We start from the raw sequence: 17584 nt of genomic DNA, 5'->3' as shown, positions 1-17584 counted from the left end.
GTCCAAGTGATGATACCTTAGGAAATGCACCAGAAGAAATTCTATATCGTCCTCTTGGTCTCTGGTATTTGATTACCAACACCATTAAACTGTTGTGGTCAGTTTTTACACACTGATACACAGTATTGGCATAAAACTGTGTGTATATTTGGGGGATATTAAAGCAATAAGACATTAAACGGGGAAGTGGTGCTTAGTAACATACACCTTAGGTATGTACATATCATAAAAAATGAGGTGAGTCTAGATATGGTGTTTATAAATTTACAGGACTTGTGGGGATAAGATGCAGTTATGAAAGCCAGCTATTTTTCTGGGCTAAATCTTGAAGTTCTTACTCAAACAATTTTTTCTTTGAAGACAAGAAAGGACTAAATGTTTGATTCAATATTAGTAATGAAAAGCATCAGAAAAAGTTGAGTATACTAGTAACGTAGTCCTGCCCACAAAAGGGAACAGTTACTATATTTGGCTTTGCTTTGATTCTTTATAGTTACCTAAATTAATATCAACATTGATGATGTTGTGGGGGAAAGTGACTATATTTAGCTATTTTTCTTACTTAATCCCATTTCCATCCCTTATTGTGGCAGCATTGTTTATTCTGACAATGCCTTTGGAGAGATCCCATCAGGATTTCCAGAGTTTGCCATCAATACTGACCATCCTTTAGTAATCTGAGATGCTGTGACCTATGTTAGAGACCCAGCCTTCTTGCCTGGCTCTGCCTGATCAGCAATCCCAAAAAAGGTATCTTTGACAGAGCGACTCTAGGAAACTGTCTATACTCATTTGAAAGAATAGTACAATACATTGTACCCCAACTGAGAAACAATAGTTTCTAGTAATATAAACAGAAGTTAGAGATTATTCTTTCTACTTAATATGGTACAGAATTTATTTTTCAAAACCACTTGTTTTTTTTGGAATTTATAGTCTTAAATAGCTATGCCTCCCTTTGCAGCATGAAAGGTATTTGATTTGATTTTAAGCAGCTGCCAACAGCCAAGTTGGCCTAGATACTTGAGAATGCCAAGTGCTGTGATTATAGCACCGGGTGGACATTGTAAACAGAATGTAATTTATAAGGTCTTCAGAGTACATAAGTAAAGTAACAGGATCGTCCATAACTTGTTTTTAGAAGAAAAATAAATTTAATTTATTATACTGTGGAATCCTTATTTTCTCCAATTACAAATAGAATCATATTCAAAAATACTTATTTCATATATTTTGTGACAAAAATAAATACCATAATAACTATGATCCTTTCTGTTACTTTTAGAACTTATAGAGCTTCCCTTGGTAAAGTTTGACTTTTCCTGCAATAAAGTGCTCGTGATTCCAGTTTGTTTTAGAAAGATGGTGCAGTTACAAGTATTATTGCTTGAGAACAATCCTCTGCAGTCTCCACCAGCACAAGTAAGTAATGTGTGTCACTTAAATTGTGATTTTAGAATAAGAATAGGCTAGATGATATCAAGAACAGCCTGTGTTTAATTATTATAGTATAAAACTTCATTATCTTGTTTTTTTCCAAGACTGCAAACCCAGCAATGCTATCTGTTGGGTCTTAATGATCACAGTCAATTGATTTTAGCTAGAATTTTTTCTGAAATATAAATAAATGGGAGATGGTAGGTCTCCTCAAGCTCCTAACTTGTGCTCTTGAGCATACATAGCACCTGAACAGAGTCATTCTAGAATATTCCCCCCACTAAATTGCAGCTACTTTATAAATACATTGGTAATCTTTATTTCATTCGCCTGTCTTCCTTCAATGGTTACTGCTAATAAACAGGATATTTTTATGATGATGATGGGGAAAATTGTAAGAGAAATGTTGTGGATAAACCTATGTTCCATAACTACTATAAGTGAATGGGCAGACATTTCAGGAAGCTTTGGTGTGATTTTACCAATTAACAAGCCACTAATATGTTCAGGACAGGGAATAATCTAGTTAAAACAACTTTCTGTAAGCCTACTGTATGTGATGCACATAGAAACTAATAAGTTCCATATTTGGATATAGCCTGCCTTGAAGTGTAATGTATTGTGATGATGAATGTAGGCAACACTTCCACCAGTAGACAGTGCTATATCTTACTGTTAAGTTGTTGCCTTGTATGTTATGTTGTTGATATGACCTGAGGGGTTAGCAGGAAGATCTGTCCTGCCTGTGTGTACTAAGTTGGTGCTTGCTGTGTCCCAGTAAATCTCTGATTCTGTAAGCAAATATTACAACTGGTGGCTTCAAGATGGCAGAAGCTCTTTTGCCTGAGAAGAAATTTACTGGTCATGCAGATGAGACTGGAATCTTTGAGTCTTCACAGACTTTGAGTGGACTGATGAGGAAGTAGCACAGTACCAAGCTGTATTTTTGAATAGTGATGCCAAAGTATTTTACCAGCAGCTTCCCAATGCGGATCATGGTTCTTATAGACAGTCACACAAACACTTATATAACCTCTGTGAAAGGCCATTGGTCTTTTTGAAATACTGGAAGGAATGGCAAGCCAGAAGGCATCTGGAAGAGGAACCCCTGCAGAGTTATAGCGTGCATTAAGGAGATTGTTCAGTAGGCCTTTACGTCATACCCCTGTCTAGGAGATGACTCTAGTGAAGCAGAATCGGCTGTTCCACATCTGGAACTGGCAAGCCATGAGAGTATTCTGTGTGAAAAGTCAGTTTGTAAACAGCTTAAGAGGAGAATTTCATAACCTGCTGGTGAAGGATAACATACTGGACATATCTATGGTCCTGATTATATGCAGAGTTCAAAAATGTGGAAGAAGAAATTCATGTTTCTCATAAAGGTATTAGCTGCTAATTTGCAGCGTTAGGGTATTCCCTTATACCAGATGTTGCACTTCAAGAAATTATTGCTAGTGAAGTGGCTAAATAATTGGCAGAGGCCCATGTGCAACCTATTCACAGGCATCCCATAGGTCAGAAGAGAGAGACTGTTTCCCAAGTGCATCCCATGACAGATGACATTTGCAGGTGATATAGAAGCAAAGGCCACTGGAGACAGAATTGCCCAAACAGATGTAAGCCACACCAAGGGAAACGAGAAGTTGCTGATGCAGTAGGGCCACCATCAGCAACTCTTAGAATGGGCCAGTCAGGAGCTACACAGACACCTGTTACTATGTGTCTGAAGACATCGATGCCTGGAAAACTACAATGCTGTTGAACTCAGGATCTGAAATAAATCTCATCTATGGCGAACTCCTAGTGCTGAAAGAGAAGAGAATTTGTACTGCAGGAGTTTGTACTGGGGGAGGGATAGCTCAGTGGTTTGAGCATTGGCCTGCTAAACCCAGGGTTGTGAGTTCAGTCCTTGAGGGGGCCACTTAGGGATCTGGGGCAAAATCAGTACTTGGTCCTGCTAGTGAAGGCAGGGAGCTGGACTCGATGACCTATATATATATATATATATATTTAATATTCATAATTAAACTGGTGAGTGTTAATCAACAGTGCTGCCCCTGAACTTGGGGTCTTTGCATATTAGGTGGACTTTTGTTGTGGTGACCAGTATTTCTAGTGCTGTTATGTCGGGAGAGGATTTCATCCGAGGGCATCACAAGAACTCTTGGGGTATTAATAGAAGAGTTTTGTCCCTGGATAACATTCAGATACCCCTGCTGGATGTTGGCAGGAGGAAGTGTGGACATGGGGTTTTTAGAGGTGCCTCTACCTTGCCTACAGGATGACAGAGAGGAACCTCGTCCTTCCTGTGAAGGCTCAGGTAAAGTTGTGGTGAAGCCAGCTAATCATGCAATAATACCCCTGATGATAAAGTACAGCTGCAGTGAATCTGTAGGAGTATTTGAAGCCACCAATATCTGGTCAGGATTGCTGTTTAGCAAAACTCTATTTTTTCGAGCTGGACCAAAGGGTGTGATATGGATAAGTGCAATTAACGTGACTGACCAGGAAATGTAGCTAGAGAAAAATCAGGCCATGGGGACAGTGTCCAAGATAACTAGTGTCTCAAAGCCTCCCAAAGGGGCAGAGATCAAGAGCTATGTTGCAGTCCAGTCAGTAAAAGAGCTAGGGGTTGACTTAACAAAAGCAGCCGTAGAAAGCAACAAAGGGAAGTGATTAGAACAGTTGCTCGTACAACATGCCACTGTGTTCTCCAGGAATAATGAAGAGCTTGGGAGATATGATTGGATGCAACATTGGGTTGTGCTTAAGCCAGGGAATATTCCTGTGAGGCAGCCCCCACATCAGATTTCCCTGGTGTAACAGTCACAGGTTATTTTTGGGTTCCGCAAACCCATGCTTCCCTGTGACTTGATGTTCAGGCAGCAAGAATTGGTAAGGCCCTCTGCACCTACACAGGGGGGTGACATGGTGGAATCTACCATCAGTGACCTGATGACAGCATTCCAGAAGGTGGAGGAACAGATGAGCTGGAAATGAACATGTCGAGCACAAGATGCCAGGAAAAAAGGAAAATGATGTGCCCATCCAGGAAGTAGAGAGCTGTAGGCATGCAAGTGGAAAAATCCCCAAATTACTCCTTTTTGGAGGGGACATTACACAATAATTAAGAAACTAAACAACTCATCATTCCTGATTTTTTTTTTTTTTAAAGTGAGAGCCCAACCTTTTGTATTGCATTGAGAATTGGTGCCCAGATTCACTGAAAGAAAGGGGAGGGCAAACATTGAGGATGCTCAACAACTATTCCAGAGGGCTTCAGTAGAGGATTTGGAGGTACTCAGCAGGTTCCTATGGCTAATAAAGGGAGACTGATTGTGAACAAAGAATTGCTGGGGTGTTCTAGGAACCTCAACACTGTGCCATCTTCATCAGGCAGTCTGACCACAACAGATAGGCCTGATCTAGAGGACATGAATCCTTCACTCGCTGATCATTTAGATCCAACTATGAGTGATGCGTACATGACTGAATACAGGACTTGAGGGGGCAGATTAACATGGAAATCTGCATGGATGGCAGACTACTTGGATTCCTAGGCGTTACTGTTTAAATTGATATTTAACTAGAGAGGGGAACATTGTAATGATTAGTGTAGATAGTACCTCCACCAGTAGATGATGCTATATCTTTCTCAGTGTGAAGTTGCTGTATGCAGGTACTTGCGGGTACTATAAGTGAGTACTACAGTAAAACTGAAGGAAATGCCTGTGTTCTCTGTAGGCTTCTGCCGTCCAAAGTTTTCCATTGTCATTGTTTGGACTCATTAAACTATTACAGCTCTGCTATGGGAGCCAAAAATGATTGTTGATTGACGGGCATTGCTTGCATGGAATAAGAGTAAGACGTGATTTGCTTAAAGAAAATGAAAACGTTTTCCATTTTTCCATTAACCATAAAGCTGATTTTAAAAGATAAGTGAAGCAGACACCACCAAGTGGTGAGATTAGAAATCTGAGTTCAGTTTTTTTCTCAAATGGAATAAATGCATCATACAAATGCGTAGAAACTTGTAAAGACAATTTAACTAAATAGAAAGAGACAGAACATTTGATTTAGGTGCCCTGTTAACTACTTTCTTAAAATAAAAAATATTTATTACTTATAAACTGAAAAATATCATTTGCTTTGTCTTTCTCCATTGCGGAGGGGGAAGGTACAGTATTGTTCTCCTGGATTTATAATGTAGCATATGTTGATATGGCTGCTTCTTGTTTCTACTTTCTCTACACACTTATGTTGTTCTTGATGTTAAGGGAGATGTGCATTATTCTTGGAATGTATTTATACTAGAAGACATAAAGTTGTGCACATCTTGCCCAAACCCACATGGGTCACAGTGGGCATGCTCCAATTGAAGTCATTGGTAAAATTCCCATTATCTCCATTGCTACTTCTTAACATCTTCTCCAAAGCAGCAAAATGAGATTGCACACTGTTTTTGTTGTAATTTTTTTAAACGATATAATCTGATGGAAAACATCCTGTCTACTATTTTTCTAGGAAGTTAATATTAGTAAGGTCAAATTTGGAGCAAATATATATTTTTAAATCTTTATGGTTATAAATGTTTTTTTTCTCATCCTAATAGATTTGTATAAAGGGTAAAGTGCACATATTCAAATATCTGAGCATACAGGCGTGCCAGATTAAAACAACAGACTCACTTTATCTTAATGCCATAGAACGACCACACTTGCAGCAACCTGTGGAAGAGAGGTAAGTACAAAAGATTAACACTGCATTCTTTGTTCACATAAATCAGTTCTAGCAGTCTGGAAACAAAGTGGAATATATTTTTTATTCTTTTACTTCAAGAGTTTTCAAAGTAGGTTTATGTCAGCTGTACCTTTTTGAATAAAACTCTCATCTGAATTAATAATCTTTATTCCAGAGAAACCCCTGTATTACTTCAGAATGATTATAACATAACTTAAATGTAATCTTGGTGATTATTAAATATTACCCTCCACCATAACCATGTAATTTGATTAAGATGTTTTAGTTTTGATGGACTCAGATTAGATTAGATTGATTTTTAAATACACATTGGTGTTTTTCATGTTTTCCCCCCTCATGTTATCACTACTGGGCAGAGTTAAGGTTTTTGAGATCACTTAACTGTGCATTTCCAAAACTTAACATGTTTGGATTTCTTTTAAGTGTAATTTTAACTCTGAATTTCTTGGATTGGTAATGCTGAGTTTTGGGATAATGTGATAAAATGTTGATCTAATTACTGTTTTGTCTTCTCAACCTTAACTCAACGTTAGTAAGTTTATCTAGGGATATCCTTGTTTTTTAAAAAACATTTCAGATACAAACAGTAAATAATGCTACCATATGATATTTCTAATGACCTGAGATAAGTAGTATCAACTTTAATATTTTTTAAAATTGTAATTGTAAACAGCGAATTCACTGGTACACCAGAGCAGCACAAAGCAGCCAGAACCGGGATTACATCTGCTTTGCATCACTAGAGCAGTGCAAGGCAGCCAAAGTGTATTGGTGGATTGTGCCTTTAATTTTCAGTTGGTTTATTGGTTTAGAGAGCTATGTTACAGGCACTAGCGCTATATGAAGGAAAAGATGGGCAGGGAGAACCCTGTTGATAACCTGTATAATAATATTAAATACAATAATTAATTATTTATCTTATTTGCAACCTAATTTCTTCAAACATGGTGTATGCACAAGACTTCAATGAATTTTAATTATCAAGATAGTTTAAAAAGTCTTTGTTGTTCCTTATTAAGATCATTTGGGACAAAGAAAAGACTGACAGGTGCTACATTTCTTAAAGAACCAATTCTTAAATTAATTTGAACTCATAAACTGATAGATTTTTCAGGTAAATTCTCAAAAATTCATCCTGTACTCAGAGAGTAACCCCTGTAAATTTGGGGTGGATATGCTATATTTATCCTATATAAAATAGTTTAATGCTTGATTTTAGTCTAAAATGAAATTCAGCTTTAGCTATGGAGTTGTGACCAGTGGTATAATGGTATAAAATGAGCATATAGTTTATTATGAGAGAGATCTACTTCATCAAAGTTGAAAAGGCTTTCATTTAATTTACTCATGGGACATACAGTGGCGTCTTTTTGTTGTATGTTCATGCAAGTGACAAGAACAGTGGGGTCCTGGTCCATAACTGGGACTTCTATATGCTACCACATTAATAATGATATGTAATAAATACAATGCTTGAGGACCTATCAGGAATAGCAGACTTTTTCTACATTCCTGTGTTATACTTTATTAATTTATCACATATACTTTAGCACAAGTATATCCTTTGTATTCATTAGCTTTTCCACTAGCCAATGAAAAACCAAAAATTATGGAAAATACTGTTTTCATGTTTCTGAGAATAAGAAACAAAGAAACCAAAGAAACACAAAACCTCTGGGATTTCCACAGATTATTTCACACAAAGTCCCAGTATTTACTGATAACAGATGGCAAAAACTGAGCCTTAATCAGAGACCTGGCTTTTACAAAGGCGCTTAAAATTGCTTTTTTCATTTTTATTGGTAAATATGTCTAGTTGCTGGAAAGTGACAATGTGCAAAAAAAATAAGGTGGAATTGGGCAGGATTACAATTTAATGTTTTAGATCACAAATAGACAGAAAAATGTGATGGTCAATGTATTATCATAGGAACATGAGCATATGACTAATATTGTACTGTACAATGAGTAAAGGTCATATATTACGCAATGAAACCAGAGCAGAAGGTACCTGGCATTATTATGGTTTACCAATTTAAATAAGTAAACCTCAAGGAGTTTTTAAATTAATGCATGTCACAAAGGTACCTATGTTATTAATTACTTCATGCTCTAGGGAGCTCCAACGCCCTTTCCTCCAACACTAATTAATTTTTAACATATTAATGCTCAGGTGCGATTTAGTTGACTACAGTCTGAGTTCAACTATTTTAGTTGATTTGAAAGTCAGTTTGGGGATATGCTAAGCAGTCAGAATGCTGCTAAACTACTGGCAGTTTTTATCTTTGTGAACAAAAAGGGATGATTTAACAATAGATTATTTTTTCCTATTTTTAACCAGTAAGTTTACTATCTTCTTAGAGGAACTTGTCGAGTTGTTCGTTTAATTAATTTTACTTGACATTGAACATTTGCACAATAATGTTACCAGTCTTACTTCACATGTATTATATTATTAATTTGTTAAGGGATTGATCTTGGACCATAGAGGCTAATGGAAGTTTTGGCACTGACTTCACTGAGATCAGGATCAGGCTCTTAGTGCACACTAAAATAACTTTCTGTTCACTTTTGTTTACATTTAGCATTGACGACATATATCCAAGTAAGAAGGATTCTGATTCAGGCGTTGGCAGTGATAACGGAGATAAACGTTTGTCAGCTACAGAGGTAACTTACCTGAATTTTTGCTTTTTCAGCCATTTTGGTTTATGCTTCCAGTTGGATAGTTTTGTGGAGATGCTTTCTATGTATCAAAAATATGCAGCCAAACCCTGGACAGAAATTTCTACAAAAGTAAAGAGTGAAATGATGAGGATAGAAGAGAAACTTTATTCTATATACCCTGTGGAGGGGGCTGTCAAAACACTTATTTCAAAAGGTTTTAAGAATACATTACTGAAGAACGAAGGTTCATCATGAGTGGATTGATGCCTTTGTGATTTTATTGCCTACGAGAATTAATTATTTATCTCGCTCTGATTGAAAGTCAATGAGGATTGGGCACCAAACTCCTTTAGGCACCTTTGAAAATCTGACCCTAAATTTATTATTATTTTGCTTCCACCACTCAGATCTTCTTTTCAAGTTCATGCTGTCTAAAGGCCACTGGATGACACAGACTCAATGTTACAGCTGCTTTGTAATGTTCTTGCACTTGGCTGTTTTGTTCTCTAAATACACCTCTACCTCGATATAACGCTGTCCTTGGGAGCCAAAAAATATTACTGCGTTATAGGTGAAACCGCGTTATATCGAACTTGGTTTGATCCGCCGGAGTGCACAGCCCCGCCCCCCCCCCCGAGCGCTGCTTTACCGCGTTATATCCAAATTCGTGTTATATCGGGTCGTGTTATATCGGGGTAGAGGTGTATTCATTAAAGCAGATGCCAGGCTGGCACTCTACTTTGCCGCTGAACTGGCATTTTTTTTGGAAGCACAAAATTGAAAATAGAGCCTTTTGAGGTGGGTCTCCCGAAAGGACTAATTTGGACTTGGTGCAGTTTCTAAAATATTGTACATTTAAAAGAAGAAAGAGAGAGGAGTGAACAGGACAGTGGGAGGCTGCTGAGAGAAAGGGGTACTGCAAAAAGAGAAAAGGATAGGTAAATTGAATCTTCGGGGGAGTTGAGAAGAGCAAGTGAAAATGGATGAATGGAAAAGAGCATGGGAGGGAAATAGGAAAAAGAAGGGTGAGAGATAATGTGGAGAATATGACAGGGAAAGTAATGGGGTATGGGGGAAAATGAAGAAGGAAAGGAAAAGGATGAAGGTTAGCTGTGTAATACAGCTCCCAGTGTGTCATGACTTTTGGACTTTATTTGGTACATGCCTTTTTCTTTTTTTGTACAACGCCTGCCATGTTCTTGATACTAACCAAAGGAACCATATCATCACATAGTGGCATGATGAAAGCTTTAACTTCTCCTTTTAATTTTTATAAAGAGAATGCTGCCATTTTCTGTACTTCTTGTAAAGTATGGATTTTCGTGGGAAAGTGAGTGTTGGTGAGCCCATGTGTGTGGCCTCCCCTTGTCCTGGTCCCAGATAGGGGCTCCCCGAGGGAGCAGCAGTGGCCAAAGCTGCTTCGTTACTTAGATGTTGTAAATGTGAGAAGGATCAGAAGAGGCCATGTGTCCAGTCCGCACCCTTTCCTCCCACCCTCCTTTGTATACTTGATGCTCAAATATGAATTCTGTTTGATTGGGTTTTTTGCAAGTCAGGCAGCCACAAGTGGGGAATTCGGTGGTGAGGGTCAGCAAGACATGGGGCACACTTTTAGCCACTATAAATAATAATGACAGTGAATGGGGAGCAAATCTCCAAAGTAATTGAATGATGAACTTGCAGAAACTTGTCCAAGCTGCCATAGAATTTTTGGTCTGATTGATGGGAGGAATTCATGTCACTTTAAAGGAATGCATATTTTGCAACTCTGAACATGTTTATGCTGATTTTCAGTGCTCATCTGCCTCTCAAATGGGTAGGAGAGAAGTTTTTTGGAAGTTATGCAAGGAGAAAGATGGCAGTCTAGAAACTGAATTTATTGTTAATACGAAAACAAATAGAAACTAATGAGCACTTGTCATAAAGGATATAAATTGGTTTGTTTTTTAAATGTTAGAACATTAAAAAGGACATAAATTGGAAAGTATTTTGACAAGTTTCCTCCTAGAAATGAAGCTGAATCGCTGCAATTTCAGGCCAGAGTTTTAATAGTTTCCCTATAGTCCTGGGAGCATATATTCCATTCAAGGAGTCTGAATTTTCTTATTGCCATATTTCTCCATATTGCTTTTCTCATATGTTTGCTTAAAGTGACTAAGCTTGTTAATGAAGCACTGTTATTCCAGAGCTTTCTGTGTGACTATAAAGAATATTTTTAGAAAATGGATTGTCCCTCCTGTAATTAAAATGTAGCAGGCCTACACTGGAAAAATTGTTTTAAGAAAATAGCAGGAGTGAAACAACCCCTTTTTCATATTATAGCACAAAGATTAATTATGTAATATTCATATATTTATTCATTCATTCTTTTTCTCTTTCCAATAATAGAGAAAATGGGAAGTAGATCATGAATCCTAAACATGCATAGTGAACTTAACATGAGAGAAGTGAATGGTATCACATTTTCTTGTACATCATACTTTGAGATCTCTATTGTACATGGAAATTTTGCAAAAAGTTTATAGTACATTGTGATTTCAAGTCCACGTTTTGTAACCAAATACATCCATGATCTTTTCAAATAGAGCATGTTAAATTGGATTATAATCACTTTCACTCCTTTAAAATGTGAATGCTTTTACAATGTACAAAAAGCTCATCTTTCTTACTGAGACTATCTTTACAAATATATCAAAACAAATTGACTCATAGTTCCCTAAGATTAATTATATTTCAGTTCATTCATAAAATGAGACACAGAGCTCATTCTATTTACTGTTCTTTTTCCAAGTATGTGTGAGATTTTTGTGTAATTTAAATAAAAAGGGGATTTTTTTATTCAAATTAAGTGAAGTTTTTGTGTCATTTAACACTGATGTACATTTTAGGAATTTTGTCAGATATGCAGTTGGGCACATACAGAAAGGAAGGAGAGGGGATAGTGGGCTAAATGAACAAATTACATATATTCTCTGTCTAGCTGGTCTGACCCTGACAGCATCATAGAGGTCATTTCTTTATAGCTGAAGTGTAGTCCTGGATATTGCCAATATCACATCTTCTCCTTTCATGTATTGTTTCTGAGGACAATATATTGATTATGGCAACTGTGAGATAAATCCTGCTTTTCAATGGTATCTCCTTTACAGTATCTCGTTCATCTTTAGAGATGATGGATAATACTCTGAGTCACCTTTTTTCTTTAAAACTTCTGTCTCAGTTAAAATTCACTAGAACAGCAGCATATTTTTATTCCTTTAACAGTAGTATTTGAGATTTGCATAGGGAGATCAAGATTAAATATGGCATGTGAAGATCCATTTGCTTTCTCTGCACCATTACCCTGAAGGATGTGGCATTAGTACTAGCACTGTAGGTTCTTCCTTGAGTGCTGGTCCCTATGTGTTTTCCCCTGTGGGGATGTATGCGCTCCATGCACCTGAAGCCGGAGAATTTTGAAAGCAGTGGCTGTTGATCCGCATATGCGCCCTGGCTCACCTCGTGCCTCTGACTGAGGAGATAAAGAGTGGGTGGACCGACTGCGTCTCTGGTTCCTTCTCAGCACCCCATGGTCTGGGTCAGAACCTTCAGCGTCCAAAGCTTTGAATTTATTTCTTTATCGGTTAACATATATTTAGATATCTGTAAATAATTTTTAGAAGTTTTAGAATTTAGAGGTTTTATCTAATAGTTTATAGTATTTTATAATTAGTCTCCCAAATCTGGAGATCACTCCTTCCTCTGTACCCCATTTTGGATATTGGTCTATGCCCAGGACTCCAGGGTTCAAAATTTGTGCTTCTTGCCTGTGATCCTTCTCAGTCAGTGATGACCATCAATGCTGCATGTACTGCCTTGGGAAAATCCGTGTCGTGGCAAGGTGCAATATCTGCTGTTTGTTCCCCAGTCATACCCAGGAAGGGTGGGAATTTTGTCCAAGGAAACACCTAATGGAAAAGGCCATGAGGCTGCAATCGGAACTAGGTTGGGAGCCCCTCTCAGGCACCCCCTCCCACCCACTCACCCCTCCGTTCATCCATGAGCCTGACTCAGCAAGGAGTGCGCCTTCTCTCATGAGACCTTGCTCAGGACTTTCAGCAGGGTTTTGTCAGGAGAACAGAGAGCATTCTCATAAGCATGAAACTAAATCTTCCTCCAAATCCACTTTGAAGAAGTTGGATTCAACCCTGCCTAAACCAAGCATGTCTCTAAGCTCAGCCCAAAAGAACTTAATACATCTTAAATCTCAGCAGCGTGACAAGAAAGCCCACAAGTTTAGGGCTTCATTGGCACTAAATCACGATCTGCCAGCACCAATGTCTCTGGAATCTTCAAAACACAAACCCTGGGATCTGCCAGTACTGATGAAGACCGATCACTGAGAGCATTGGTTACCCATGGTACAGTCTGAGACACAGTCATGGAAGACAAAGACTATCTGTACTGTGGCTCCAGCAGTTCGAATGGGCAGGACCCCTCTCCCTCTAGGAAGAGCTGAGACCTGTGCTGCTCCTGAGGACATCTTTGCTCTTCCAGATCTGGAGTCTGCTACTCCATCAGGTCCCTCCCTCTCAAGAGACGTTCTGACTCCACCAGAAGAGCCAACATTTGGGAGGAGTCTGTCTCCCATTCCATCTTTGGGCTGTGACTTTCCTCCAGCGGCACCATCTGTATTGCTGTTGGGCTCAGAATTGGCTTTCTCCTCATCGGTAGATTCTGAACTGCCTGATGAATCATTATTATTGGGGGGAGGGATAGCTCAGTGGTTTGAGCATTGGCCTGCTAAACCCAGGGTTGTGAGTTCAATCCTTGAGGGGGGGCCACTTAGAGATCTGGGGCAAAAACAGTACTTGGTCCCCCTAGTGAAGGCAGGGGGCTGGACTCGATGACCCTTCAGGGTCCCTTCCAGTTCTATGAGATAGATATATCTCCATCTCCATATTATTATTCCCTCCTCCAAAATGCACCTTCCTGGTCAGAAGGCCTGGAGCAGCTTGGGACCAACATTCGTCTCATCACCTCCTCAGAACCATTGGTACCCCATGCAATGGGGACCTCTGAAATCCCCATTTGATCTATCTTATTGGCCATACTGGGTGCCATGGGACCAATACCATCCTGCAGAATTGGTCAGTATGCTAGAGAGTTGTCCCTTCTCTCCCTTTAGAGAGGGCAACCAGAACTGCCACCTGAGGAGAAGGAGTATGTGCCAAATCTGTCAGTTCCATTGGAACTGAGAAGATTGCCATCTTCATCTCCAGATGAGGCTGTGTTTCCAATGTCTCCACCCCCACCCCCCATTACTATAAGCAATTCCAAGAACTTCCTCACAGAATTACAGGGGAGCTTGCAGATTCCTCTTTAGGAGATTCAGGATCCTCAACACAAGCTCGTAGACAGCCTCCAGTCCTCTGGCTTTACTCAAATAGCACTCCCTGTTAATGAAGCCATCCTGGAGCCATCTAGAACAGTCTGGCATCCCCTGGCTACTTATGCCCCAACCCCTAACAGGACAGATAGATGGTACTATGTCCCAGCCAAAGCCGTGGAATTTCTGTTCTCTCATTGGTCCAGGCCGTCACAGTGAAATCTAAGCAGCAAAACCCCTAACTGATAAGGAGGGCAAGCTTCTCAATTTACTGGAAGAGAAGTTGTTTTCTTCTAGCCTCCAGTTCAGGATAACCAACTACCAGGCACTGATGGCTAAGTACGAATTCTGTGAATTTTGAATAGTTCGGGACTTTGCTGACAGACGTCCACAGCAGAACAGAGCTCAATTCCAGGCTCTCATAGAGGAAGGCAAATTGGTTGCCAGAACCACTCTCTAATCAGTGGTAGAGACAGCTGATGCATCTTCCAATGCAAGGGCTACTGCCATTGTAATGTACAGGGAGTTGCGGCTCCAGGCTTTGGGGTTTTCCAGGGAGGTCCAGAACACTGTTGAAGATCCACCCTTTGATCAGACTGTTTAATCAGAAGACAGAGGAGTACTTACACACTCTAAAGGACTCCAGGGCCACCCTCCACTCCCTGGGAATATATACACTTGCCCCAAAGAGAAAATTCCATCAGCAGCCATGCAAGCCTAGACTGATGGCACAACAGTTCTACCACCAGAGACCTTACAAGCCTTCCTGTAAGAGGCAGAGGGTTCAAAAGACCTGCTTTGCCCCACATCTTTCTCAGCCCAGTGCTAGCCCTCAGCAAAACGTTATTTGTGATGGGAGCTTGAGAGCTGCAGACTACTAAGACCTACACCTCCTGACCCTCACGTACTCTTTAGGGGTTGTCTAGCCCTCTTTTTCAACACCTGGAGTTCAATGACAATGGACAAGTGGGTGCGTAATGTCATCCATTCTGGCTATATGATACAGGTTGTCCCTACCCCATCCAAAACCGCTGCCCTGCCCTCTTTTGGGGGCCACTCTCACAAGAAGATTCTCAAACAAGAAGTGGAATCCCTCTTACAGTGAGAAGTGATAGAGCAGGTTCCTCATTAGTACCAAGGAAGGGGTTTTTACTTGACATACTTCCTAGCATCCAAAAAGAAGGGTGGTTGGAGACCCATTCTCGATCTCTGCCATCTTTATTTTCAAATTAAAGTTTTGCATGGTCACATTGGCATCTATAATTCCGTCCCTGGAAAAGGACATGCGCTTTACACCTCCCAACATGAAGGACACCTACAGTCATGTGGACATGACCCTCTCACATGGTGACTCTCTATTTCTTCCATGATCAGACCCCTTGAACTATGCCTTCCCTCTACTACTACTCCTGCCTTGGGCTTTACACAAGATTCAGCAGGACAGGAGTCATCCTCATTGCCCCCAAGTGGCCCAGAAAGTTTTGATTCCCAGACCATCTATGCATGCCATCTCAGGCACCAATCATTATTCCAACATTTCCTGATCTCCTGACCCAGGAGAATGGCAAGATCAAATGTCCCAACCCCCATCTGCTTCATCTCAGGGCTTGTTTTTTGGATGGGCATCATCCTTAGAGCTCTCGTGTTTTGAAGCTGTACAGAACATCTTTTCTAATAATAGGAAGGATTCCACTAGAAAATGTTACCTACTTAAATGGAAGCTTTTTTTTTTTTTTAATCTGTGGGCATCAGATGTGTACCCCTGAAAGCTGCAGCTAATCTTCTTATTCTGGACTTTATTTTTTTCCTTAAAGACATCAGGTTTGTCCATCAGCTCCTTACGGTCCACTTGGCAACAATCAGTGCATACCATCCACCTTCGCAGGGCCACTCCGTCTTCGTGCACCCATTGACTAGCAGATTTTGGAAAGGCCTAATCAGAATTTTTCTGCCCATGAAAAGGCCCACTCCTCAATGGAACTTGAATCTTGTTCTCTCCATATTAACTAAGCTCCCTTTGAATCATTAACTTCTAGCTCCGTGTCTCTCCTGTCCTTGACAGTCACATACCTCGTAGCTGTCACCTCAGCCAGAAGGATTGGTGAGCTTGGAGCACTGATGGTGGATTCTCCTTACAGAATCACAGAATATCAGGGTTGGAAGGGACCTCAGGAGATCATCTAGTCCAACCCCCCTGCTTAAAGCAGGACCAATCCCCAGACAGATTTTTTCCCCCTATCCCTAAATGGCCCCTTCAAGGATTGAACTCACAACCCTGGGTTTAGCAGGCCAATGCTCAAACCACTGAGCTATCCCTCCCCCCCGCTATATTCCATAAGGACAAATTTTCATTATGTTTATACCCTAAATTCACTCCAAAGTATTTTCAGAGTTTCACCTGAACCAGTCAATTCACTTAGCTGTGTTCTTCCCAAACCCACCCTTACCCTCAGAAGAAAGGGGTATCCATGTCCTCGATGTTTGGTGAACTTTAGCCTTTTACCTGCAGAGAACATAACCAATCAGAAAGTCTCCCAGACTATTTCTCGCCAGACACTGTGCCTTGGTACAGGACTCCTCCACTGATGCATCTTTTAGAATGGTGGGCTTTTGTCATCTACAACCTCGCACCCTCCTCTTATTTGGGTACTGCTGGTCAATCACCCAGCACTCGAAGAAGAGAAAGCTACCTACCTTATAACAACTAGAGGTTCTTCAAGATATGTGTGGTCCCAGACTGTACTACACTATGCTCCCTCCTTTCCCTCTGCTACGGATCTTTTTATTCTCAGTAGAGAAAGAACTGGAGAGGCGGTCGGTCTGCCCTGCCCTTTATCTCCTTGGTTGGAGGCACAAAGTGAGCCAGGGCACATGTGCAGTCCTACAGACGCTGCTTTCAAAATTCTCCAGCGCCTGATGCATGGAGGACATACATATCCACAGTGCAATACAGATAGGGGTCACACATCTCAAGAAACTTCCAGTTACTATGAAGTAAGTAAGTTTCTCTTGTGATGTGTAGTTGTCCCAGGTAAAGAGAGAAGATGCGTGAGGTAATATCTTTTATTGGACCAACTTCTTTCTGTTGGTGAGAGAGACAAGCTTTCAAGCCACAGTACCTTTCCCAGACTTGAAGAGCGCTGTGTGGCTTGAAAGCTTCTCTCTCACCAACAGAAATTGGTCCAGTAAAAGATATTACTTTACCCACCTTGTCTTTCTCATAGGAAGGCAGAAGCTTTCAAAATGGCTGCATCAGGCACTAAAATGGTTTGAAATTAATGCTACAGTAGCCTTAGATTTTTAAGATGAAAATTAGACTCTTCATCTTCTGCAGCTTTGATCCTTGAAAGT

The 17584-nt window shown here is 40.1% G+C and overlaps 1 protein-coding gene across 2 annotated transcripts in view; it reads left to right on the top strand.

Moving 5' to 3' along the window:
* LOC112104300 (leucine-rich repeat and calponin homology domain-containing protein 1-like) overlaps window positions 1–17584 on the top strand; it is a 244238-nt gene that overhangs the window by 144613 nt on the left and 82041 nt on the right. For both annotated transcript variants that reach the window (XM_026653179.1, XM_026653147.1), the window contains exons 5-7: window positions 1286–1422; window positions 6050–6177; window positions 8784–8868. In XM_026653179.1, coding sequence (XP_026508964.1) covers window positions 1286–1422; window positions 6050–6177; window positions 8784–8868 — 350 coding nt within the window. The remainder of the gene's footprint in view (window positions 1–1285; window positions 1423–6049; window positions 6178–8783; window positions 8869–17584) is intronic.

This window comes from Terrapene carolina, unplaced genomic scaffold, assembly GCF_002925995.2.
Source record: "Terrapene carolina triunguis isolate 2854851 unplaced genomic scaffold, T_m_triunguis-2.0 Scaffold18, whole genome shotgun sequence".
NCBI classification, from domain to species: domain Eukaryota; kingdom Metazoa; phylum Chordata; order Testudines; family Emydidae; genus Terrapene; species Terrapene triunguis.
The sequence above is the reverse complement of the archived record's forward strand: the minus strand, read 5'-3'. Positions and strand labels throughout refer to the sequence as shown.